Source organism: Paroedura picta, chromosome 12 (genome assembly GCF_049243985.1).
Source record: "Paroedura picta isolate Pp20150507F chromosome 12, Ppicta_v3.0, whole genome shotgun sequence".
In the NCBI taxonomy this organism is placed as follows: Eukaryota; Metazoa; Chordata; class Lepidosauria; order Squamata; family Gekkonidae; genus Paroedura; species Paroedura picta.
Genome location: NC_135380.1, coordinates 46259254 through 46286795, shown reverse-complemented (window position 1 = coordinate 46286795; position 27542 = coordinate 46259254). Strand labels below are relative to the sequence as shown.

General features: G+C 47.7%; 2 protein-coding genes across 4 annotated transcripts in view; both read right to left on the bottom strand.

Moving 5' to 3' along the window:
- The window catches only part of ABL1 (ABL proto-oncogene 1, non-receptor tyrosine kinase), a 263258-nt gene extending 259135 nt beyond the window's left edge, over positions 1-4123 (bottom strand). Inside the window, exon 1 of one of the 2 annotated variants that reach the window (XM_077305221.1) lies at positions 2472-4123. In XM_077305221.1, the coding sequence (XP_077161336.1) occupies positions 2472-2607 (136 nt within the window). In that variant the 5' untranslated portion in view covers positions 2608-4123. The remainder of the gene's footprint in view (positions 1-2471) is intronic. The other variant, XM_077305224.1, reaches the window with a different exon arrangement.
- A 15030-nt stretch (positions 4124-19153) lies between these two features.
- EXOSC2 (exosome component 2) overlaps positions 19154-27542 on the bottom strand; it is a 35253-nt gene continuing 26864 nt past the window's right edge. Inside the window, exon 9 of one of the 2 annotated variants that reach the window (XM_077305214.1) lies at positions 19154-19723. In XM_077305214.1, the coding sequence (XP_077161329.1) occupies positions 19496-19723 (228 nt within the window). In that variant the 3' untranslated portion in view covers positions 19154-19495. Of the gene's footprint in view, positions 19724-19990; positions 20216-27542 lie in introns of those variants that run through there. The other variant, XM_077305215.1, reaches the window with a different exon arrangement.

Here is a 27542-nt window from a genome sequence, read left to right as displayed (position 1 = left end):
CTAAATTAGAAGTTATAGAAAAAAGAGAGACTACAAAACTCTTTTAAGGAACAAAAAGAAAGCAGCAGTCCATGAGAATTGGGCATCTCTCATTAGATCTGTCAAGAACAAGGACTCTGTGGGTTTTTGGAGATTAACATCTACCTGCTCTAACTTTGCAATAAGTCATATGGCAAATACAATCACAGCTGAGACTTGGGAACTTTATTTCTCTAGCCAGTATAGTGAACATCAATTACATACTCAACTAGATTTTCCAACTAATTGTTTACCACAATGGCCACCAGTAGCATCTCAAGAAATTAAACAATTAATTCAACAATTAAAGAGTGGGAAAGCCCCAGGCAGTGACTTCATTCCTCCAGATTTATTGAAATCAAATGCAGATTGGTGGGCCCCAATTTTAGCCCTCTTATTCACGTACATTGACCAGACAGCTCAGATTCCCCAAGACTGGGGTCTTGCAGTCATAGTTCCCATCTTTAAGAAACGCAGTAGAGAAGAACCGGCCAATTATAGACCCATAAGTCTCCTTAGCACAATCAGTAAATTATACTCTAAACACCTTAGTTTAAGATTGTGTGATTGTGTTAGAAGAAGAACAGGCTGGCTTTAGACATGGCAGATCAGTTATGGATCATTGTTTAGTCTTACAGCACTTAATTGACAAGTATGTGCACTCTGGTAAGAGATCACTTTTTGTGGCATTTGTTGACTTTAAATGTGCATTCGATTCAATATCTAGAGATCTTCTATGGTCAAAATTATCCAACAACAATTGATAAACGGCTTTTGCTATTACTTTATAAACTTCACAAAAATACAAGTCTTCGTGTCAGATTCAGTCCAAAGGGTCATTTAACCAATTCGATCCCTACACAGACAGGGCTGCATTCTGGCTCCTTTTTTATTTAATATCTATATTGATGCATTAATCAAATGTCTAAATAACTCAGACATTCATGCCCCTAAACTTGCAGACAAAAGGTTACCCATACTTATGTATGCTGATGATGCAGTAATTCTCGCACAGACCAGAATAGGCCTGAAAAGGGCTTTGGAAGTTTTGGCCTTGCATTGCCAGGAGGAACACCTAGTTATCAATTATACCAAAACAAAAAGTATGTGCTTTAACAACAGGGCAAAATTTTTTACTTGGCATATTGACCAACATCGTATTGAGCAAGTTAAATGCTTCAAATATCTTGGTGTGATCTTCCAGTATAACGGAAAGCAAACTGCTCATATTCACTCAGTAGCTAACGCTGCTCAGAAGAGTGCAGCGGCTATCTTAAGATTCTATCAAACTAAGGGTGGTGGCTTCATTCCTGCTGCAATCAAACTGTTTTCAGCCAAATCACTGGCTCAACTTACATATGGTGCCCAATTAGGCCCTTACTCCAATTTTGCTCCCTTAGAGAAAATTCAAGCAGGTTTCCTAAGAGCCCTCTTTAATGTTCCAAGGTGTACAGCCAATGTAGTTCTCTGGCAGGAGGCAGGGTTGACAAAAGTAGAGACTTTTGTCAACCCTTTTGTCAAAAGCATGGATAACAATAATTAACTATTGGCTAAAAATTCATCTTCAACCTGTAGGCCTTATTCCTCCTTTCTTGTCAGTTAACCCACAACCCACTTGGTGTACAGAAATAATGAACAAACTTCTTAAAATTGGCTTAGCCCCTGATCATCTATTAGAAACGGGGCACAGACAAGCAAAACATCTGGTCTATCAACGACTTATGGATATTGAGCTACAAAATGAGACGGCCCTACTCCCAAGCTCATATAGGTTACTAAAGTCTTGGGAGGGATTTTCTACTGCACCATATCTAACACCATATCCTTTACTAAATTTCGATGGGCTTTTTCGAGGGCCCGGTTCAATGCATTTCCATCAGCACTGCTAAGTGGAAGACTGCAGCGTGTGCCCATAGAGGACCGATTATGCCTTTGCAATTCAGGTGTAATTGAATCAATTGCCCACATATTATACTGTGACTTCTATAAGGTTGCCAGAAGCCGTTTAATCTTGCCCTTGCGATCAAGGTTTCCTGGACTTACAGATGATCATCTAATTAACATCTTGCTTGCAGATAAAGATAATTCTGTTTCTTACATGGTGGCAAAGTTTTGCTATACTGCCAGCAGAGTGCGGAGATCTTTGGCTATTGTTGATGCTGAATGACCTGTCAAAATGCTGCATTCATGTTTTGTGCCTTTGTCAACTCCCTGATGCCGAATGTCCTGTTAAAACGCTGTAATAATGTATGTCTGTAGATACTTTGATGCTGGTCAATGACCGTAATAAATAAATAATAATAATAATAATAATAATATTCTTCCATAGCTGTTCAGTGAATAAGATTTTGCCATGTTTGCAAAACACTGATGAAACCACTAGTTAAATGTGAAAAGATGCTGTTTCTATGCAAAGAAAACATATAATGTTAAATAAAAATGATACCTCTTACCATGCTCCAGAAAAATATTGCAGTGAGGCCCCACATGCCTGGATGTTTCCTTTTTCCCTGCACCCTTGATAAAGTGCAGGGCAGGAAGACTCGGCCTCCGTTGGTCCCCAAGAACTTTTCCAGGCTGCTGACCCATAAAGTATTGAAAGGCTGATATCCCCAAGACAAGAAGACAAGGATCTTTCAAGGCACAGGTCCAATGTACAATGCAGGCTCAGTGCTGAACAACCATGTTCATTTGGCAAATAACGAATTAAAGTTTCATTTAGAAGCTCAAAAACTACCCCAAAAGGGTTTTTAAAGTTCTTTTAATCTTCCACAGAACAAACCAGTGCTAGCTCATCTTGCACCACCAAGATGCAAACCATGTTAAGGGTCACCCAGGGCAGGGATAAGTCATCACACTGTGACCTGAGATCCAGATTCTCTCTCTTTTCTTTTGCATAGCATTTCTCCATCCCAGGCCAAACTGAGAAGTGTTTGGCTTCAAGTATTCTTCAAATACAAAAACCACTTGGGCCAGAGTCTTTCTTCAAAACCAAGGCATACAGGTAGCAAATGTTTCAGTGGCACTCAGTCTCACCCAAGTTCTCTCTGTCCCACAGCAAGCATCTGGTCACACTCACCACAGACCCTTCTCTGATGTTCCAATGAAAACAAAATGGAAAAGTGAACATTAGAGATTCATTCTGAAGAAGGAAACATGAAGAGTTGCCCAGCCCCTGACCTGCTCCGTACTGGTCGCATAAAAGGCCCCAGAGTCACTCAGGGCAGGATATGGAGAGCTCCTAGAGCAGAGAAGCTTAGTCCCAATGTGCTCTCTGGGAGGAAGGTTTCTGCAAAGCAGCCAGAAGTGATCCAGATGTAGTGACTGAGCTGGCTTCATTCCAGATTAGTGCCGGACACGAAGGAGAGGGATGGGGGTCCTTGAAGACAGATGCTTCTGATCGCTCCAACAGGAAAACCAAAGACTGCAAAAAGGTGCCTACGATGCCCTACCAGGAAGTCACCTCTGAAATGGGAGGAACAACAGCTGGCCTGCTCTGCTTGAATTCCCAAGGGCAGAAGAGGGGGAATCCAGATGAGCTATGTACTGAGGGGCACAACGTGAGAAGAGCAATCAGAAAAAGAGGTCCTCAAGGACGTCCCCTAAGAGTGACGCTCCCCTAGCCAGCGAGAAGGCCGGGCACGGGGCGTGCGCATGAACACTCCCGCCGGGGGAGGGCAGGAGAAGGGCGCATCCCCACCGCCCTGGGGAGAAACCAGACGCCTGCAGCCGGGGGGGGGGGGCTGGGATCCAGGGGCTCGGGCCGGCGGGGATGGCGGGCGGCGCAGACAGGCGGCAGGAGCACGAGCGATAGGGGGAGGGGTCACGCCTCAGAGCAGGCCCCAGGAGCCGGGGAGGCCAGTCCCAGCATGGCCGCCCTCGCCCCTCCCCTCGGCCAGCCTCGGCTCGCGGCCTGCTCCTTTCCGCCGCGGGCCCCGTCCCCGGAGAGCGGAGGCAAGCAGGCAGGTGACCTACAGCCGCGCGGGCGGCGCCCGGGAGCACCGACGACCGGCGGCCATGACGGGAAGGGACCGGCCGCTTGGCTCGGCCCCGCTCCCTGGGCGGGGAGGGGCGGGGCACACGGGACCGGCGCGGTTGCCGGGCGACCGGGGGGCGAGCCTCGTGTCCGGCTGCGCGCACGGGTGGAGCCTGGAGGAGGGCGGGGCTGGGGCGGGGCGGGGCTTCGCGGGCCGCCGTTTTCTCTGTCTCATTCTGCAGCTGCCCCCTGGAGGTTGGCGTCCGCCACGGGCGCGAGGGGCTGGCCCTTCGAGCGGGCCGCACTGCGGGGCGCCATCCCTTCAGGGAGCCTGCCCTGGGCGGCAGGCAGAAGGGGCAGCATCCCTGTCAGCAGTCCCGTCAGCAGGTACCTGCCAATATGCGGCCTGAGGAAGGTGCTTGGCAGCCTCGACAGCACAACGAGCCCGGGTCCTCAAGCCTTTGGGAACAACTCCGCGAGGACAAAAACAGAGAAGGCGGAATAGAACGGCTCTGCCTGCACACGGAAGCTCGTCCTGTGAACAAAACTTTGCTGGGCTTTAAGGTGCTGCTGGACTCTGCCCTTCGCCTTCATCCGGAAACTGCAGCTGGTCCAGAATGCGGCCGCCAGGGTCCTCACAGCAACGCCACAGAGGTCCCACATCCGGCTGCCCTCCACCAACTGTGCTGGCTAGCAGTTGAATTCCGGATCAGGCTTAAAGTTCTGGTAATCACATTCAAGGCCATACGCGGTCAGGGCCCAGTGTACCTGAGGGACCGCCTCCCTGCCTACACCCCTCAAAGAGCTCTGTGCTCCAACACCTCCGACCGGCTAGTGATCCCTGGCCCAAGGAAGTCCGCTTGGCCTCAACAAGGGCCAGAGCCTTCTCTGTCCCCCGCCCCCCCCCCCCCGGTGGAACGAGCTCCCTGAATAGATAAGGGCCCTGCCAGAATTTCCACAATTTCACAGGGCCTGCAAAAGGCAGCTCCTAGAATCATAGAATAATAGAGTTGGAAGATACCTCATGGGTCATCTAGTCCAACCTCCTGCACTATGCAGGACACTCACAACCCTATCACTCATCCACTGTCACCTGCCACCCCCTTAAGCCTTCACAGAATCAGCCTCTCCATCAGATGGCTATCTAGCCTCTGTTTAAAAATTTCCAAAGATGGAGAACCCACCACCTCCTAAGCCTGTTCCCATTGAGAAACCACACTCACTGTCAGGAACTTCTTCCGGATGTTTAGATGGAATTTCTTTTGAATTAATTTCATCCCATTCATTCTGGTCTGTCCCTCTGGGGCAAGAGAGAACAATTCTGCTCCATCCTCTCTAAGCTAAACAGACCAAGCTCCCCCAACCTTTCTTCATATGTCTTGGTCTCCAAACCCCACACCATCTTTGTTGTCAACATCCCTCTTCAACTAAGTTTCCCAAAACTGAACCCAGTATTCCAAGTGAGGCCAAACCAGATGGGGACAACCTTTGCCTGCCTCCAATTGTCTGGCACCTCACCTGTTCTCCAAGAAGTGTCATAAATAATGGACAGAGGTTCAGAGATGACATCTGCAAGTTCTTTTAGTACCCTTGGAAGCTTTACATCTGTTTCATTTAAAGAATCTAGGTGTTTGTGGATTGCTCCAACAGTGATCCTAGGCCACCATTCCTGTGTTGGGTTATGTTTTTGCCACATTGATCACTATTTCCCTCACAAGAGAAGACCGAGGAGAAATAGGAGTTAAGCAGTTCAGCCCTCTCTTCATTGAATCATAGATTCATAGAGTTGGAAGGGGCCATACAGGCCATCTAGTCCAACCCCCTGCTCAACGCAGGATTAGCCCTAAGCATCCTAAAGCATCCAAGAAAAGTGTGTATCCAACCTTTGCTTGAAGATTGCCAGTGAGGGGGAGCTCACCACCTCCTTAGGCAGCCTATTCCACTGCTGAACTACTCTGACTGTGAAAAATTTTTTCCTGATATCTAGCCCAGTGGTCCCCAACCTTTATTAGGCTGGGGACGGGTAGGGCATCGGGCAGCGCCCGCGGGGACTGCGCCCGCGCGGGCCACGCCCACGCTTCTGGCCGCGCCCGCGCATCGAGCCGCACCCGGCCGCGCCCCCGAGACGCGCCCGCGGATCGGGCCGCACCCGCGGGCCGCGCCTGCGGATTGGGCCGCGCGGGCGCAGCCTGCACGGGCGCAGCCCGGCCCCGATTCCTTCTCCCCGCCCTCCCGCAGTAAGTAGCTTCCCGGGCCGCAAGCTTGCGGCCTGGGAAGTTTTTTACTGCGGGGGGGGCGGGGAGAGGGAGCTGCAGCCCGGCGCCATGGCCTTCGCGGCCCGACGCCGGGCCGCGGCCCGCAGGTTGGGGACCACTGATCTAGCCTATATCGTTGTACTTGAAGTTTAAACCCATTACTGCGTGTCCTCTCCTCTGCAGCCAGCAGAAACAGCATCCTGCCCTCCTCCAAGTGACAACCTTTCAAATACTTAAAGAGGGCTATCATGTCCCCTCTCAACCTCCTTTTCTCCAGGCTGAACATTCCCAAGTCCCTCAACCTATCTTAGTAGGGCTTGGTCCCTTGGCCCCAGATCATCTTCGTCACTCTCCTCTGTACCCTTTCAATTTTATCTACGTCCTTCTTGAAGTGAGGCCTCCAGAACTGCACACAGTACTCCAGGTGTGGTCTGACCAGTGCCGTATACAATGGGACTATGACATCTTGTGATTTTGATGTGATGCCCCTGTTGATACAGCCCAAAATGGCATTTGCCTTTTTTACCGCTGCATCACACTGCCTGCTCATGTTTAGTTTACAATCCACAAGTACCCCAAGGTCTCATTCACACACAGTGTTACCTAGAAGCATATCCCCCATCCAGTAGGCATGCTTTTCATTTTTTTGACCAAGATGCAGAACTTTACACTTATCTTTATTAAATTGCATCTTGTTCTCATTTGCCCATTTTTCCATTGTGTTCAGATCTCGTTGAACTCTGTCTCTATCTTCCGGAGTATTTGCCAGTCCTCCCAATTTGGTTGAGCATGCAATAGCTCTTGTTTGAGTAGTGCCCACCCTTCACATGCTCCCTTCCCTTCCAGCATTCTCGTCCATGGTATGACACTCATCATGTCTCTGAGTTTATTAAAGTTTGCCCTACGAAAATCCAACATCCGCGTCTGGCTACAAGCTTCCTTGGCTCCCAATCTCAAAGGGAATTCTATGAGGACATGGTCACTTCCTTCTAGGGTCCCCACCTCCTTCACTTCATCCACCAACTCTTGCCTGTTGGTCAGTATTAAGTCCAGTATGGCTGAACCTCTTGTGGGTTCTTCCATCTGTTATAATTTCACTTTCTTGTCCTCGCAGTGGTCCTATGGTGTCCCTTTTCTTTTTCTTGCTTTTTTGTTATGTTTAGCATTTCTTGCTAGCCCAAGCTCATATTGAGATTTAGCTTTTCTAACACTCCCCCTACAATTATTGGTTATTTGTTTATACTCACCCTCATGTTATATGTAAACTATCCTGAGCCAAAAGGGAGGGTGGTATACAAATATAAGAAAGGAAGAAAAGGAGGGGAGGGGGGGAGAAAGAAAGAAAGAAAGAAAGAAAGAAAGAAAGAAAGAAAGAAAGAAAGAAAGAAAGAAAGAAAGAAAGAAAGAAAGAAAGAAAGAAAGAAAGAAAGAAAGAAATTCTTCTGCTTCAGACCAACATGGTTACTCACTTGAATCTAAAATTATCTAAAATTATCATAATCAGTGATTAATGGCAGATATGTATCTGCCATTAATCACTGATTTTCCAGTTGTAGAAAAAATAAAGGAGACCTGTTACCCCTTCCAACTCCACTCAAGCATGGAGGCATCCCCACAAGTGATGGTCCTAAAATCAGATAATTCGATCCTAATCTTCCAGCAACTTCAGATTAACAGGACTACCCACCTGAATCTATCTTCCTGGAGAAAATGGCCACTTTAGCATTGCCAGGAAATCCCACCCGGAGCTGGCAACCACACTCCTCCAGGGGAACTGACTTGAGTCACCCAGTGATTTGTCATCATCCCAGATCTCCAGCCACCACTTCTTTGTTCTTTGGTTCAAGGTGAGAAAGGGAAGGAGTGGTTTGGGTTTGCTGATTGTATTCTGGTTTTTACTGAGGATTATTTTTAACTTTGTTTATTCAGGTTTAAGATAGAATCATAGAGTTGGAAGGGACCTCCTGGGTCTTCTAGTCCAACCCCCTGCATTAAGCAGGGCACTCGCCACTCTATCACTTACCCACTATAACCTGCCACCTCCTTGAACCTCCACAGAATCAGCCTCTTTGTCAGTTAATAAGCCATACACCAAGAAAAGCAACAGCAAATATTAATTTAGCCACATAGACCATTTTGTAAAGCCACCCAGAAACAATCTTAATTTGAGGGTATCAGAAATGGCTGAATATTTTATTGTTGAGCAAGAAATTTCACCCTGGCCACCCTGAAGGAGTCCCAGCAAAACATCCCTTCATCTCTGCTGAAAGTTGTACACTACAGGGTGCAAGCATATATGACCATCGTAATTTAGATATGATATGCAGATAGGATGGAAACTCAAATTCTGATAATTATTTGATTTCCAGATGGAACTGGGAACAAGAAATGGGTTTTTATTATTGTGAGCTGCCATGAACCACAAGGAAAGGCAAGATATAGATGTTTTCCTAAAGAGCTGTTCCTTATGTTCATGTCCCTTTGCAAACATGGTCAAAGTAACTTAACACTTACTGAGACAGTACATTCTAATATATCCCATGCAATTCCAAAATCTGGGTCCCTCTCTGTCCACCAATTCAGACCCTGTCCTTAGTATTGACTCCCAAGAAAGAGCCTAGTTGGTTTGTGCAGCCAGTAAGGGGACCAGATGTCTTCTTTGTGAAGGATGTGTCCTGTTTTTGGAGTGTCAGTCCTCTTTTAAGCAGTTTTTTAAAAAAACCTGAACATTTCCTCTTTTGGAGTTGGAAGGCTTGGAAGATTCCTACTTAGTGGCAATTATCATATCTTAGATAGTAGGGGTACTTAAAATGAAATTTCTCAAACTACTTGTTTGAAGTAGTGATTCAGGAAATATGCCCTCTTTTTTGCTTTTCAAAGTGTTATAACCCTAGCAGCCAGAAAGCAAGATATTTATTTGTTTGTTTGTATTTTTACACCGCCTTTCCATACAACACTGGGTGGTTTACATAGAACATCATAGAGTAGTTACATAGAACATTATCTTTAACCCGTGGAGCGGATTAAATAATTTGCTAAGGGCCATGGCGACGGGCCCTGTCCGTGATGAGGAAGGGTACCCATAGGCCCCTTCCCCCGGACTGACAATCGGAGGGCCCAATCAGCAGGCGCGAAGCCGATTGGGCCCTCTGATTGTCACTCCAGCGGCAAGGGATCAATTGCGCAGTGCGGCTCGCAATTGGGCTCTGGCCGCCGGGCTGACCCACCCCCCTTCAACCTCGCCTGCGCCCGCCTGCGCACCGCCATTCCCTTCCTTGCCATTGCCACGCCACCCCACCTTCTTGCTGCCCCAACACGAAGGCCCCGCGCATGCGGCCCTGGCCCCGCCGCCACCTCCGGCCCCCGCCGCATCCTCCGCACCTCAAACACCATCCCGCACAACGCTCGCCGGCCCGCAACGCCAGCCGGAGGACTTGTGAGCGCCTGCCACATTGCCGCCCACCCCGCTTGCTCCCACTGCCCCTCACCTGCCGCCTCACGGCACCCGCCGCACTGCCCGCTGCAGCTCTGTCAACTATCCTCTCTGGCCCTGCAGCCCACGCCACTCTCCGCCACGACGCAGACTACCACCCCGCCACCAGCTCCGGGTAGGCTGCACCGCCACCGGGGGGGGCAGAACGAGCCACCTCCGCCTCACGCGGCGCCCCACGACCCCCCTCGAGTCCACCCCTTGCGAGCTGCCCGTCGACAACAGACCCCTCGCCCTCCAAACCTCCGCTAGTGCCCGCTGCATTCCAAGAGCAGCAGGCTTATTTACTAGTAACAATATAACAGATATAATAATCATAACATGTCAACCAGAACAGGCCATGTGTACTGACTTGTGAGCTAATCTTTAACCGCTCCGCGGTAAAATATAAAAGAGTAAGGGCTCCCTGGGAGGAGCCCGTCCGTGATGAGGAGGGGAGACGATTCGCCTCCTGCCCCCGAACTGACCAGCGGAGGGCCCACTGATTGCCCCCCATGCCTGCCCCATCGCCTGCCCGCTCTTCCAACCCCCACCCATCCCCCCTCACCTCTGCCACCCCATGCTGGCTTCTCCACTACCGCCCCCTATTCTAAGCCCCCGACATCACCCTTTCACCTTGCCTGCTTCCCTCGCTCTGCTTCGTCCGTTTCCCAGACCCTCCCTTCCGGCCGCGGAGAACGCTGTGCCGGATGGAGCCCGCGCCCCATGCCCCTGCTTCCCTACGACCACTTCACCTGCTTTGCAGGCCATCCCCTGTAGCCGCAGCCAACGCCGCACCGCCCTGATGACGTGCACCGCCCCCCCCAAAGCAGCCACACATGCGCAGCACCTGACTCGCCAGCCTACCGCACGACGCTGCTCACGGACCACACACGCAGCCCACAGTGGGGTAGGTCCACCAGGCTCGGTCCCCGGTGCACCGCGCACCCAGGGGGCTGCCTGCTGCATGCCCACCTGCCTTCTCCAACCCCCCCACATGCTGCCGCTTGTCTGCCCACAACCAGCCACCCACCCACCCATCGCTACTCCCCCCTCCCAAGCCTACCTTTTCCTGAACCTCACCCCTTCCCTTCCTTACTCCCAATGTTCCCTTGCTCCTCCCTTCCTTTCTACCTCCTTCATTCCTTCCTTACTCTTATTCACTCACTATTCCTTCATCTCTTTCTCTCTTCATCCCTTTTTTCCTCTTTGCCTCTATTTCTCCCTTCTACCCTGCCACCCACCCACTTTCCTAGCGCCCACTGTCTTTGGACTACAGCAGGCTTAATGTCTAGTAGGTTCATAATGCATTTCCTGCTCCATTGCAGGTGACTGCAGAGCTGGTGGTGAAGTTTAAAAGCAGTGCATCTGGTAATTTCCCACCTGTAATATTTCTGGGTCCACAGATGAAGACTACCATTGTGAGGAAAGCTAAAAACAACTTTAATACAAAGACCAGTAAAACATGTACACCGACTGAACTAACAGGTGGGGTTATCAGGTTCTGACTGGAGCCTGGCATTTTCCTGCAATTACAACTGATCTCCCAGCTACAGAAATTAGTTATCCTGGAAGAAAAGGAAGCGTGGAAAGGCAGGCACTATTGTATATCATACAGTATTGAAAAAAAGAAGTCCTAGAGTGACAACAGAGGATATATGTATTAAGAGATCCACATCTCCTACCGTATTTTGGGTTGCCAACCATCAGTTGACAACCAATGGGAGGGGAATGACAACATACCATCAGGGAATATCCCAAACTGACACCACATCACTGACATGATATGAGTTTTGAGGAATCTGATCCAATCAGAGAAGTTGGGAGAGTTGGGAGAGACTCTCCTAGAGAGTCATGAAAGTGACATGATGACACTGTCCCTGGAAGTATAACATTACAAAGTATGGGAAACAAGCAAGAGGAACTAGTAGTCCTAATAAAGGAAGGGGGCTATGACCTAATAGGAATTACAGAAACTTGGTGGGATAATACAACTGGAATACTAGAATTGAGGGGTACAATCTATTCAAAAGGGACAGACAAGAAAAGAAGGGGGAGGTGTAGCAATATATGTTAAGAATCTTTATACTTGTGAAGAAATACAAGTAACTGAAAGTTCAGTGGAGTGTATTTGGGTAAATGTAAAAGGAATAGGAAATGAAAGTGGTATTATTGTGGGGGTCTGCTATAGACCACCAAGCCAGTCAGAGGACTTGAATGAGATACTGCTAGACCAAATTACACAATTTTCAAAGAGGGGGGAAACAGTGGTCATGGTTGACTTCAATTACCCAGATATCTGTTGGAGGACAAACTCTGCTAAAATTAAAAACTCCGTTAAATTCTTAACTTGTCTTGCCGACAGCTTCATTTCCAGAAAGTAGAGAGGAGAACCAGGGGCTATACTCTTTTAGACTTGATTCTCATCAATAGGGAAGAACTGGTAGATGAGGTGGAAGTAGTGGGCACACTTGGTAGCAGTGACCATGGGCTTTTGGAATTTTCAATTGTGGGAAAGAGAAAAACTTAACATAGTCTTACGTATAGACGACTTCAGGAAAGCTGATTTTCACAGACTTAAAGGTATGTTGCGTAGAGTCCCGTGGTCAGAAAGACAAAGAGATAAGAGTCCAAGAGGGCTGGGGGTTTATTAAAAGGGAAATACTGAAGGTTCAGAAACAATTCCCTTAAGAAGGAAAGATGGAAAGAGCCTAAGGAAGCCAAGGTGGCTCCATACAGCTGTCAAATGATTTGAGGAATAAAAAAGAGTCATTTAGGAAATGGAAGGAAGGCCTTATTACCAAGGATGAGTATAAACAAATAACCAATAATTGTAGGGGGTGTGCTAGGAAAGCTAAAGCTCAATATGAGCTTCGGCTAGCAAGTAGTGCTAAACATAACAAAAAAGGCTTATTTATTTATATTTCAAGTAAGAAAAAGAATAGGGACACCGAGAGATCAGTGCTGACTGCTTGTTAGAAGGCCAGGTCCTGAAGGTGAAACTGAAATACTTTGGCCACCTCATGAGAAGGAAGGGCTCCCGGGAGAAGAACCTAATGCTGGGAGCGATGGATGGCAAAAGAAGAAGGGGACGACAGAGAATGAGGTGACTGGATGGAGTCACTGAAGCAGTTGGTGCAAACTTAAATGGATTTAGAGGAATGGTAGAGGGCAGGAAGGCCTGGAGAATTATTGTCCATGGGTTCCCGATGGGTCGGACACAACTTTGCACCTAACAACAATAACAAAGGACCACTGCAAGGATAAAAAAGTGAAATTATAACAGATGATGAAGAGAGGGCTGAACTGCTTAACTACTGTTTCTCCTCAGTCTTGTCTTGTGAGGGAAATAGTGCTCAATGTGGCAAAAACATAACACAACAGGGGAGATGAATGGTGCCCTAGGATCACTGTTGGGGCAGTCTACAAACACCTAGTTTCTTTAAATGTAACAAAGTCTTCTGGACCAGATGAATTGCATCCAAGGGTACTAAAAGAACTTGCAGATGTTATCTCTGAACCTCTTTCAATTATTTTTGACACAGGTGCCAGATGATTTGAGGCAGGCAAATGTTGTCCCCATCTTCAAGAAAGGGAAAAAAGAGGATCCGGGTAACTATCGACCTATCAACTTGACATCTGCAGCTGGCAAAATTTTGGAACAAATCATCAAGTAGTCAGTCCTTGAGCGACTGGAACAGAGAGCTGTGATTTCTAAGACTCAGCATGGGTTTTGCAAAAACAAATCATGTCAGACCAACCTTATCTCTTTTTTCGAGAAAGTGACTACTGGATCAGGGGAATGCTGTGGACATAGCTGATCTGGATTTCAGTAAAGCATTTTATAAGGTTCCACATTATATTCTTGTTGACAAGTTGGTAAAATGCGGTATGGATCCTTATTCTGTCAGGTGGATCGATAACTGGTTGACAGATCATAACCAAAGGGTACTTGTTAACGGTTCAGAATCTTCTTGGAAAAGAGTGACAAGTGGAGTATCCCAAGGATCTGTTCTGGGGCCTGTGTTGTTCAGCATATTTATAAATGATTTGATGAGGGTTTAGAGGGAATACTTATTAAATTTGCAGATGATACTAAACTGGGAGGGGTTGCAAACATCATTCTATGACGCCAATCTGGGGGCTAATTTTCCTCTACCAAGTGCCAACAAGAAGCAACTACACAAAATGCCCCAAAAGGCAGAAACTCAGAGACTGGTTGGACAATGGAAGGGAGATGCTGCTAACTTGCATTTCCCAGTGAGTTCTCTGAATATATTCTTCTCCTTCACTGAGAAGACTTTGAAAGTTGTATCAGCTTAGATATTTAGAATCATAGAATTGGAAGGGGCCATACAGGTCATCTAGTCCTACTGCCTGCTAAATGCAGGATCAGCTTAAAGCATCAGGTATAAGTATCTGTTCAGCCACTGCTTAAAGACCGTCAGTGAGAAGGAGCTCACCACCTCCTTAGGCAGTTGATCCCACTGCTGAACTATGTGAAAAAATGTTCCTGATATCTAGCCAATATCTTTCTCCATGTAGTTTAACCCATTACTGTGGGTCCTGTCCTCTGCTGCCACCAGAAACCTTTCCCTGCCCACCCACAGTAACCCCAGTTTCATGCCCAAGTGATCCCTCCACCAAAAATATCCAGAATCTAGCCTGGTCTAGAGGAAATTTACCTACCATCCCATAATGGCGATCAACAAGTCCCTGAGTATGTAAGGAAGGGCCACAAGAGACATATACTGGCACATCCCTTCCTGCCCATTCACTCACAATCTGCCTAAGTTCATAAAAATCAGCATTTCTATCAGATGAAAAGAAGGAAAATCCACCACCTCCCAAGGAAGCCTATTTCACTGAGGAACTGGGATTATAACATCTTGGGATTTGGATGTGATGCCTCTATTGAGACAGCTCAAGACTGCATTTGCCTTCTTTACCGCCACATCACACTGTTCGCTCATATTTAGCTTGCAGTCCACAAGTATCCCAAGATCATGTTCACACACACGGCTACCCAGGAGTGTCCCATCCAGGAGGCATGCTTAGGACTGAGGCTAGTATGACACATGTATGCAGAAGCCTACAAGTCATGTAAAGTGGAAGAAAAGCCAGGAATTTGGGTGTGACCTTGGATGCCTCACTAACTCTGGAGGCTCAGGTCAAGAAGGTAGAGGGCCAGACTTTTTTCCATCTTCACCAGGCTCGGGTACTAGCACCCTACCTGTCACTGGCCACCTGGCCACAGTGATCCATGTGATGGTCACCTCCAGAAAAGACTTCTGTAACTCGCTCTACGTGGGCCTACCCTTGCGACTGATCCAGAAGAGTGTGACCGGTTGGGAGGGATTCTCAGCAGTCGAGAATGCAGGAATGGCTCTCACATTCTAGCTGCCACCATCTTTAACTGCTCCTCGCGGAGCAGAATAAATAAAGCCGTAAGGGCCCTGAGGGCGGGCCCTGTCTGGGATGAGGAAGGGTGCCGATAGGCCCCTTCCCCTGGACTAACAAGCGGAGGGCCCAATCGAGGGGCCCGATTGGCCCGTCCGCTTGTCAGTCCAGCCCCAAACTGCCAATCAGCAGCCGCGCTTGCCCGGCCAACAACCAATTGGGAGGCGCAAAGCGCCTCCCAACCTGCCCCACCCCCCACCAGAGCTTTCCTTTGCTCCACGGCGGCCATTACTCTGCTGGCTACCAAGAGTGAAGCTCGCGGAGCCTCCCAACGCCCTCCCCGGGGCCTGGGGAGCATTTTTCTAGTCGAAAGCTGAAGAAAAACGCTCCCCGGGCCCCGGGGAAGGTGAGCTGCGGCTCCGCGAGCCGCGGCTCGCCTTCCTCGGGGCCTGGGGAGCATTTTGCTACATCGGGGGGGGGGAGTCAAACCATCCCACAGGCCCCTAGGGCCCACTGTATTTTTTTTACAGCGGGCTATACTGCTAGTGTACTATAATGCAAGAGGCAGTAACTCAAAGTCCAAAGTTATCCTTTCCAATTAACGCCTGCTTAATTGTGCCTCAGTGGGGATCCCATTTTGGCCACAGCTCTGCTTTGCAGCTTCCTCCATGTGATCATTAATCCAGCATTGACGCTTGTTTGCACAAAGCACTTCCAAGACCTAGACAGCCAAAAGAAGACATTTGTTTTCAAGCATTAAAAAGGTACTTTATCTTTATTACTGCAAGGAGGCAGCACACATAACCTGACACTAAAACAGCCCGAGAGCCCTATAAAAGTGGCAATAAAACACACAGGATTTGATTTATCTAACTTCTCACGCTGCCATGTGCCAAGAGCAGAAAAGAAATCTTGATTTCACACGGCTGTGGCATCCTTTAGAAATGAACAGTTCTTGTGCTTCAGTCAAGCCATCAACAGACTGATAATTGCAGGTCTTTCCACCTCAATGTTTCATGAATTTCTTTTCACAGTCATTAATCTTGCTTTGCAAAATGGATTTCTCCCTCTTTTTTATGAATAAATGAAAATACAAGAAGATGTAGAGCAGCAGAAAGGTCAAAATGAGGATTACCTGTAGAGGAACAATTAGGATGCCATATCAATTAGCATTTTTCTTCCAGGAACACTACTGGGTTGAACTATAGCACTCGGCCTCTGGAACAGGGACACCCAATCTGAGCACTGTATAAAGCACTTATGCCCTGGAAAATTAAACTAATATGTATGCCTGTTGGAACACAGAAACCCACAAAAGTATCGATATCTTTCCTGTTTGTGGGGGAAAAAATTCACAGAGTAGTTCAGCAGTGGAATAGGCTGCCTAAGGAGGTGGTGAGCTCCCCCTCACTGGCGATCTTCAAGCAAAGGTTGGATACACACTTTTCTTGGATGCTTTAGGATGCTTTTGTCTGATCCTGAGTAGAGCAGGAGGTTGAACTAGATGGCCTGTATGGCCCCTTCCAACTCTATGATTCTATGATTCTATGTGGCCAAGTGCCAGAGGGCTTAATTAGAGCTCCCTGGTGATTGCAAGATTTTGACCCAAAGCACATTGTGCCAAGTTTGCCAGACCTCTTTACCAGGTGGGTGTCTACATCCTGCTTCTCAACTTAAACCTTGTATTGAGGGCCTGCTCTGTATGTGTCCCTCGTCCAGATCTTCCAAGGCGTCCTGAACTCCGTAGAGCAGGGGTAGTCAACCTGTGGACAACGCTGGCAGGGGCTCATGGGAATCGTAGTCCATGGACATCTGGAGGACCACAGGTTGACTACCCCTGCCGTAGAGGCATCACTCTCTCCCTACCCTGTTTTCTCAGCATCCAGCATCTCTTGACTTGGGCACCAGGTAGAAACTTTCAATATAACCACAGTCCTTCTTGAAGTGAGGCCTCCAGAACTGCACACAGTACTCCAGGTGTGGTCTGACCAGTGCCGCATACAATGGGACTATGACATCTTGTGATTTTGATGTGATGCCCCTGTTGATACAGCCCAAAATGGCATTCGCCTTTTTTACCGCTGCATCACACTGCCTGCTCATGATTAGTTTACAGTCCACAAGTACCCCAAGGTCTCGTTCACACACAGTGTTACCTAGAAGCGTATCCCCCATCCAGTAGGCATGCTTTTCATTTTTCTGACCCAGATGCAGAACTTTACACTTTGCATCTTGTTCTCATTTGCCCATTTTTCCATTGTGTTCAGATCTCGTTGAACTCTGTCTCTATCTTCTGGAGTATTTGCCAGTCCTCCCAATTTGGTGTCATCTGCAAACTTAAAGAGTAGTCAAGAAGGATGTAGATAAAATTGAAAAGGTACAGAGGAGAGCAACGAGGATGATCTGGTGCTAGGGGACCAAGCCCTATGAAGATAGGTTGAGGGACTTGGGAATGTTCAGCCTGGAGAAAAGGAGATTGAGAGGGGACATGATAGCCCTCCTTAAGTATTTGAAAAGTTGTCACTTGGAGGAGGGCAGGATGCTGTTTCCATTGAGCAGGGGGTTGGACTAGATGGCCTGTATGGCGCCTTCCAATCACATTTTGTGAACAACAATAACTCTGACACTTACTTGGTAGGTTTGACCTCTCAGTCTGGAAGGGGGGTGACCCATGTTATGGGTCAGTCGGCCTCAAGCAAATGCCTGGTGGAAGTGACGGCCTGTATGGCAGCCAGGACTTTCACAGGCCCTGCAGGATTGTAGAAGTTCCTGCAGGGCCCTGATCTCTTCTGGGAGCTCATTCCACCAGATGGCGGCCAGGACTGACTCTTTAGGGCCAGGGATCGACAGCCTGTTGGAAGTGATGGAGTGTAGAGCTCTTCTGGGGGTATAAACAGGGAGGCGGTCTCTCAGATACACTGGCCCCATACTGCATATGGCCTTAAAGGTGATTACCAAAACCTTAAGCTTAATCGGGAATTCAATTGGGATCCAGCTGACATCTTGGAGTACCGGCCGGATGTGAGATCTCAATGAAGTCTTAGTGAGAATCCTGGCCAAGGCGTTCTGCACCAGTTGTAGTTTCCGGATCAAGGATAAGGGTAGGCCTGTGTAGAGAGAGTTGCAAAAGTCCAGTCTAGAGGAGACCGTTGCATGGATCACTGTGCCTAGGTGCCCTGGTTCCAGGTAAGGTGCTAGTAGTTTGGCTTGGTGGAGGTGGTAAAATGCCAGCCGTGCTACCTTCATGACCTGGGCTTCCATTGTAAAGGAAGCATCCAGGATCACGTTCAGGGTCCTGGCGAAGTGAGTCATAGAATCATAGAGTTGGAAGGGGCCATACAGGTCATCTAGTCCAACCCCCTGCTCAATGCAGGACTAGCCCTAAGCATCCTAAAGCATCCAAGAAAAGTGTGTATCCAACCTTTGCTTGAAGACTTCCAGTGAGGGGGAGCTCACCACCTCCTTAGGCAGCCTATTCCACTGCTGAACTACTCTGATTGTGAAACACTTTTTCCTGATATCTAGCCTATATCGTTGTACTTGAAGTTTAAACCCACTACTGCGTGTCCTCTCCTCTGCAGCCAGCAGAAACAGCATCCTGCCCTCCTCCAAGTGACAACCTTTCAAATACTTAAAGAGGGCTATCATGTCCCCTCTCAACCTCCTTTTCTCCAGGCTGAACATTCCCAAGTCCCTCAACCTATCTTAGTAGGGCTTGGTCCCTTGGCCCCAGATCATCTTCATCGCTCTCCTGTGTACCCTTTCAATTTTATCTACGTCCTTCTTGAAGTGAGGCCTCCAGAACTGCACACAGTACTCCAAGTGTGGTCTGACCAGTGCCGTATACAATGGGACTATGACATCTTGTGATTTTGATGTGATGCCTCTGTTGATACAGCCCAAAATGGCATTTGCCTTTTTTACCGCTGCTGTCAGACGCACAGGAAACTCACAACAAAACTTATTCAAAAGAAAAGAGTTTTATTGATTAGCACTATACGCATTGGACTGAAAGAGGCCAGATTTGCCCCAGCTTATCAATACATTTCTCCCGCCCAAAACTTGACAGTTCCCAAGGAGGGGGGTAGGAGAGAAAAGACATGTGTGTTAAAACAACAGGATTCCATTCTCCCAGCCTTGAGAGAGGTGACAACAACCCTGTGAGCCCACAACAAGATAAAGGTTAACATAACATCACTACTCTACTTTATAGCTTACAAACTACAAGGCCAGGGCAAGCAGGCGCCAGGCCCAATCAAGCAGTATAACTGACATGGAGGAACTCAGGCTAATTTATGACAGAGATTCTACAATCCTGACAGCTGCATCACACTGCCTGCTCATGTTTAGTTTACAATCCACAAGTACCCCAAGGTCTCATTCACACACAGTGTTACCTAGAAGCGTATCCCCCATCCAGTAGGCAAGCTTTTCATTTTTCTGACCCAGATGCAGAACTTTACACTTATCTTTATTAAATTGCATCTTGTTCTCATTTGCCCATTTTTCCATTGTGTTCAGATCTCGTTGAACTCTGTCTCTATCTTCCGGAGTATTTGGCAGTCCTCCCAATTTGGTGTCATCTGCAAACTTGATGAGTAGTCCCTTCAGATGGGGAAGAAATTGAGATAGTGACAGATTTTATTTTCCTGGGCTCCAAGATCACTGCAGATGGGGACTGCAGCAAAGAAATTAAAAGACTCTTGCTCCTGGGGAGGAAAGCTATGGCAAATCTAGACAGCATCCTAAAAAGCAGAGACATCACCCTGCCAACAAAAGTGCATTTAGTCAAGGCTATGCTATTCCCAGTTGCAATTTATGGCTGCGAAGGTTGGACCATAAGGAAGGCCGAGCATCAAAGAATTGAGGCTTTTGAGCTCTGGTGCTGGAGAAGACTCTTGCGAGTCCCTTGAACTGCAAGGCGAACAAACCGGTCAGTCCTAGAGGACATCAGCTCTTATCTTTATTAAATTGCATCTTGTTCTCATTTGCCCATTTTTCCATTGTGTTCAGATCTCGTTGAACTCTGTCTCTATCTTCCAGAGTATTTGCCAGTCCTCCCAATTTGGTGTCATCTGCAAACTTGATGAGTAGTCCCTCCACCCCCTCATCTAGATCATTAATAAATATGTTAAAAAGTACCGGGCCGAGCACCGAGCCCTGAGGTACCCCGCTACTCACCTCTCTCCAGTCTGATGAAACACCATTGACAACAACTTTTTGAGTGCGGTTCTCTAACCAATTCCCTATCCACCTAACTATCTGAAAATCGAGATTGCAGTCCTTCAACTTATCCATCAGAACATCATGGGGAACCTTGTCAAAAGCTTTACTAAAATCCAAGTAAATGACATCAACCGAATTTCCCCGATCCAGCAAACCTGTTACTTGGTCAAAAAAGGAAACCAGGTTGGTCTGGCAGGACCTGTTGGAGACAAATCCATGCTGACTTCCTTGGATCACCAAATTGTCCTCCAGATGTTTGCAGATCGCTCCCTTTAATATCGGCTCCATTATCTTCCCCACAACAGAGGTCAGACTCACTGGTCTGTAGTTTCCCGGGTCATCCTTCCTCCCTTTTTTGAAGATCGGAATAACATTTGCTCTCTTCCAGTCCTCTGGGACATCTCCAGTCCTTAAAGAGGTTCCGAAGATGATGGACAAGGGCTGTGCAAGTTCTCTGGAAAGTTCTTTGAGTACTCTCGGGTGCATTTCATCCGGACCAGGGGATTTGAACTCATCCAGTGCAGCTAAATGCCTCTCGACAATCTCTCTATCCATGTTAACCTGCCACCCAGACACTGTCCTTTGGCTATGGCCATCTCTAGAAGTGCCTAAACACTTTGACCTGTGGGAAAAAACAGATGTAAAATAGGCACTAAGCCTTTCTGCTTTCTCTGCATCTTCCGTTAGAGTTTGTCCATCCGCACCCAACAGTGGGCCTATTGCCTCCTTCACTTTACGTTTGCTCCTCACATTGCTGAAAAATCTTTTCTTGTTACAATGGGCTTCCCTGGCCAATCTTAGCTCACCTTCAGCTTTGGCCTTTCTTATGATTGATCTACAGTGCCTAGTAACCTGTAGGTACTCTTCTTTAGAGTCGCTAGGAGCTGCACACCATCCATAGTGGGCATGTGTGCTTCCTCCCATGGTCCCTTCCTACCCAACCACAGGACCTCCATCTTTGCAGGGTCAGAGTCAGAGTACCTTTATTGGCATAAAATTGCAAAGCGTAAAATGAAAATTTCAAACAGTTCCAGATATAGATTCCATTGTAGAAAGATTTTCATTTAAAATGGCCAGCAAAAACTTAGCTACTTTTACCATAATTGCTGAGTCTCTCACATTTAGTATCATTTTAATCCAATGTTTTAATCCAATCAATTTAATCCAATCAACACAGCTGTATTTCAATTTCTTCTGATAATTAGCTAAAGGGTGACAACATGTGGTACAACGTGTCGGGGACAGTACACCTATGCAAACAGTAGCTCTCCTGAGGAGGGATCTTCAAAAATCTACCTTGAGTGAAATTTGTGGGAAAGATATTTAAGCGAGTTAATAGAAATGCTCTTCTTAATGGGTGTGTATCCAAAATTTGGACACACACGGGCATGGATTTGTAAAAGGAATATCCCAGAAACTGGGAGAACATACTCTGTTATTAGAGGAGCCTATGGCCATACCACCCTGAACACACCCGATCTCATCTGATCTCTTTGCAGGGTTGAGCTTCAGACGACCCTGTTTGATCCATTTTGTTATTGCTTCCAGGCATCTGGCTAAAGATTCTTGGGGAGGGGGAGAAGTCGGGGCGGTCATCTATCAGGAGGAAGAGCTGGGTGTCATCCGCGTATTGGTGGCAACCCAGCCCAAGCCTCTGCACCATGCATAAAGATATTAAATAGGATAGGAGAAAGGACTACTTCTTTTGGGACTCCAAGTGTAAGCTGGTGATGGCTAGATACTCTCTCTCCTATTGCTATCCTCTGTTTGCAACTCCGGAGGAAGGAGATCAGCCATTTGAGGGCTGTCCCCCATATCCCAGCGTCAGCAAGGCGATGAGCTAGGAGATCATGATCTACTGTGTCAAACTCTGCTGATAGGTCTAACAGTATCAGCAGCGCTGACCCACCTCGGTCCAGTTGGTGGCGGATGTCATCCATCAGGGCAACTAGTGCTGTCTCCACTCAATGGCCAGGCTGGAAGCCCGACTGAAATGGGTGAAGGGCTGAAGTTTCTTCCAGGAATGCTGATATTTGGCCCGCAGCAGCCATAACAACCAACTTCCCCAGAAACGGCAGATGTGACACAGGATGGTAGTTGTCAGGCTCCTGCGAAGCCAATGATGTTTTTTTGAGCAATGGGTATACCACTGTCTCTCTTAATCCTTCCGGGAATTCTCCCATTGAAAGGGAGAGGTTGATTATTTCTCAGAGGGGGTCTCCTATTCTTATATTTGTTGTTTTTAGGAGCCAAGAGAGACACAGGTTTAGTGAGCAGGTGGTTGACCTCGTTGTTGCTAGCATCCTGTCCACTTCATCAAATTAGTCACAGGAACACAGGAGCATGTACAATACCCCATGAAGAACAAGCCCCAACATAGACCAGGAAAAAAAGTCACAGGCTCCCACAGGTGAGAGTTCTCACCAGTACTTCCTGTAAGTGGCTGTGGCTTAGGAAGAGAGAGAAAAATTATGCAAGTAAATGACTGACTACATCAGTGGCGTTGATGGGAACGGTTTGGATTTCTGGATCATGGTCAGCGATGTCAATATGAGGGGCTATTATCAGGAGATGGTGTGCACCTCATGTTGCCCAGAACACTTCCACACCTGGTGAAGAGGGCTTCAAACATTCGGTCCTTCAGCAGCTGGAACTGAGAGCTGAGATTTCTAAGACTCAGCATGGGTTTCGCAAGAACAAGACATGTCAGACCAACCTTATCTCTTTCTTCAAGAAAGTGACTACATTGCTGGATCAGGGGAATGCCGTGGACATTGCTTTAGGATGCTTAGGGCTGATCCTGCGTTGAGCAGGGGGTTGGACTAGATGGCCTGTATGGTCCCTTCCAACTCTATGATTCTGTGATTCTGTAACATAGTTTATCTAGATTTCAGTAAAGCTTTTGATAAGGTTCCACATGATATTCTTGTTCACAAGTTGGTAAAATGCGGTATGGATCCTAATTCTGTCAGGTGGATAAATAACTGGTTGACAGATCGTACCCAGAGGGTACTTGTTAATGGCTCAGCATCTTCTTGGAAAAGAGTGACAAGTGGAGTATCCCAAGGATCTATCCTGGGGCCTGTGTTGTTCAACATATTTATAAATGTGGGATTAGAGGGGATACTTATTAAATTTTCAGAATACATATTAAATTTGCAGATGATGCTAAACTGAGAGGGGTAGCAAACACACCAGAAGACAGAATCAGAATACAGGAGGATCTTGATAGGCTCGAGAAGTGGGCTAAACTGAATAAAATGAAGTTCAATAGGGACAAATATAAAGTTCTGCATTTAGGTAGGAAAAACCATAGACACCAATATAAGATGGGGGAGACTTGTTTGGCAGTAGCATGTGCCAAAAGGATCTAGGAATCTTAGTAGACCATACATTGAACATGAGTCAGCAGTGTGACTCGGTAGCTAAGAAGGCAAATGGGATTTGGGGCTGTATCAAACAGAGTATCATGTCCAGATCACAGGAGGTGATGGTACCCGTGTACTCTGCTCTGGTTCAGCCTCACTTGGAGTACTGTGTTCAGTTTTGGGCACTCCAGTTGAAGAGGAATGTAGCCAAACTGTAGTGTATCCAGAGGAGGGTAACAAAGATGGTGAAGGGTTTGGAGACCAAGATATATGAAGGATGTTTGGGGGAGCTTGGTCTGTTTAGCCTAGAGAGGAGATGACTGAGAGGGGATTTGATAACCATCTTCAAGTATTTAAAAGAGTGCCATATAGAGTAGCGATCCCCAACCTGTGGGCCACGGACCACATGTGGTCCTTCAACTAATTGGAGGTGGGCCCTGAAGGACGCCTTCTCCCCCACCCCGCGGCCCTTTACTTCATCCCCCTGAGCCCTTTACAACACACTTCATTGTTGTGGCGTGTCTGTATCTTATTTTGAAGGGATGTTTAAACATTACCATAGCGATCAGAGAGCGCTAGGGCAGTGGTTGAGAGTAGAGGAGTAAACTACCCCCCCCACCGGGCCTCAGTAAAAGGCGTTGAGTGGTCCTCTGCGTTGAGTGGTCCCCGGTGATAAAAAGGTTGGGGACCACTGATATAGAGGATGAAGTAGAGTTGTTCTCTCTTGTCCCAGAGGGACGGACCAGAACCAATGGGATGAAATTAATTGAAAAGAAAGGCCAGCTATTTATTTATTTATTTATTTATTTATTTATTTAGATTTCTATACCGCCCATTTCTTTGCAGCTCTGGACGGTTTACATTGAACATTATATAATACAAATTACATGGGACGATGTATAGTACCAACAGTATATAACATAAACTTTCATAAACTGTATGTAACATAAACCACATTATAAATAACAATTAACAGTAACATTGGGGGTTGATTCTTTCATGGGTTGGTTCTTTTAGTCTGGGGGTTCAGCAGCTGTTCTACGTCAATCAGCCTCAAGTGAAAGCCTGGTGGAAGAGCTCCCTCTTGCAGGCCCTGTGGAACTGTGGAAGTTTGGGCAGGGCTCTGATCTCCTCAGGGAGCTCGTTCCACCAGGTGGAGGCCAGGACCAAGAAGGCTCTGGCCCTTGTTGAGGACCGACGTGCTTCTCTAGGGCCAGGGATCCGCAGCCAGTTGGAGGTGGCGGAGCGTAGGGCTCTTTTGGGGGTATAGGCAGGGAGGCGGTCTCTCAAATACACTGGGTCCAAATGGCGTATGGCCTTAAAGGTGATTACCAGAACCTTAAGCTTGATCCGGAATTCAACTGGGAGCCAGCCAAGTTGTTGGAGTACAAGCCAGATGTGGGATCTCCACAGTGTTTTTGTGAGAATCCTGGCTGCAGCATTCTGCACCAATTGTAGTTTCCGGATCAAGGATAAGGGTAGGCCTGCGTAGAGTGAGTTGCAGAAGTCCAGCCTAGAGGTGACCGTCGCGTGGATCACTGTGGCTGGGTGCTCTGGATCCAGGTAGGGCGCTAGTAGCTTGCCCAGGGTGGGCAGGCTCGCTTCCTCCCATGGTCCCTTCCTACCCAACCACAGGACTTCCGTCTTTGCAGGGCTGAGCTTCAGGCGACTCTTCTTGATCCATTTTGTCACTGCTTCTAGACATCTGGCTAAGGGTTCTGGGGGAGAGTCAGGGGAGAGTCTCCATCAGCAGATAGAGCTGGGTGTCATCCGCATATTGGTGGCAACTCAGCCCAAGCCTCTGCACCAGCAGAGCCAGAGGGCGCATAAAGATGTTGAATAAAATAGGAGGACTGCTCCTTGTGAGACTCCACGTGTGAGCTGATGTTGTTTAGATGCTCTCTCTATCACTATCCTCTGTCTGCGGCCCCGGAGGAAGATCAGCCATTTGAGGGCTGTCTCCCGTATCCCAGCGTCAGCAAGGCGGTGAGCTAGGAGCTCGTGATCTAGTGTGTCAAATGCTGCTGATAGGTCTAATAGTATGAGCAGCACTAACCCGCCCCGACCTAGCTGGCATCGGAGGTCGTCCATCAGGACGACTAGCGCTGTCTCCACCCCATGTCCAGGCCGGAAGCCCGACTGAAATGGGTCAAGGGCTGATGTTTCCTCCAGGAATGCTGATATTTGGTCTGCAGCAGCCCTTTCAACCAACTTCCGGTTGGCGGAATCTAAACATCCGGAAGAAGTTCCTGACAGAGCAGTCTCTCAGTGGAACAGGCTTCCTCGGGAAATGGTGGGATCTCCATCTTTGGAAATTTTTAAACAGAGGCTAGATAGCTTTCTGACGGAGAGGCTGATTCTGTGAAGGCTCAAGGGGGTGGCAGGTGACAGTGGATGAGCGATAGGTATGTGAGTGTCCTGCATAGTGTAGGGTGTTGGACTACATGATCCATGATGTCCCTTCCAATTCTATTATATGATTCTATCTGAAGTAACTCATTGTTCTCCCCAAAGACGGCCAAGGGGCCTCTAGTTCACTTTGCGTGTCCAAAGTTGGAGAGAGGTCATGGCGGCAAGTTATTTTGTTTGCTAAGTGACTTGCAAATGCCTCACAACTAATATCCAATTGGCTGTTGTTTTGGTGTCCTTCATTGAGGGCGGTAAGAGATTAGACTAACCTGAATAGTTGTGCTGGACGTGAGTTTAAAGATGGGTTGCTAATTGAGTAAAAGTTGCATTTCACTGACTTCACCACCATCTCATAGGCTCTTAATTGCATTCTATAAGATGCTCTCGATTCTTTAGAATCATAGAATCATAGAGTTGGAAGGGGCCATACAGGCCATCTAGTCCAACCCCCTGCTCAACGCAGGATCAGCCCTAAGCATCCTAAAGCATCCAAGAAAAGTGTGTATCCAACCTTTGCTTGAAGACTGCCAGTGAGGGGGAGCTCACCACCTCCTTAGGCAGCCTATTCCACTGCTGAACTACTCTGACTGTGAAAATTTTTTCCTGATATCTAGCCTATATCGTTGTACTTGAAGTTTAAACCCATTACTGCGTGTCCTCTCCTCTGCAGCCAACAGTAACAGCATCCTGCCCTCCTCCAAGTGACAACCTTTCAAATACTTAAAGAGGGCTATCACGTCCCCTTCTCAACCTCCTTTTCTCCAAGCTGAACATTCCCAAGTCCCTCAACCTATCTTCATAGGGCTTGGTCCCTTGGCCCCAGATCATCCTCGTCGCTCTCCTCTGTACCCTTTCAATTTTATCTACGTCCTTCTTGAAGTGAGGCTTCCAGAACTGCACACAGTACTCCAGGTACTTTGTCGTGAGTCTTCTTCCAAACTCGCTCTAGTTGTCTCAGTTCCTGTTTCTTCCTGTGAAGCTCCTCGGTGTACCAGGGGGCCCGCTTGATACAGGGACGGAAAGGAATGTTCAGCTTGGGAATGAGAGAGCTTGAGGCTGAGAGAGCCGCGATATTACTGAAGAAGAGTTGTTCTTAAATGCCGCATTTCTCTACTTGAAGGAGTCTCAAAGCAGCTTACATTCACCTTCCCTTTCCTCTCCCCTCAACAGACACCCTATGAGAGAGGTGAGGCTGAGAGATATTACTGAAGAAGAAAAGTTTGTTCTAAATTGCGGCTTTTCTCTCCCTGAAGGTGCCTCAAAGTGGTTTACAGTCCCCTTCCTTTTCCTCTCCCCACAACAGACGCCCTGCAAGGGACGTGAGGCTGAGAGAGCCCTGCTCAGTCAGAACAGCTGTATCAGTGCTGTGGCAAGCCCAAGATCACCCAGCTGGCTGCATGTGGGGGAGCGCAGAATCAAAC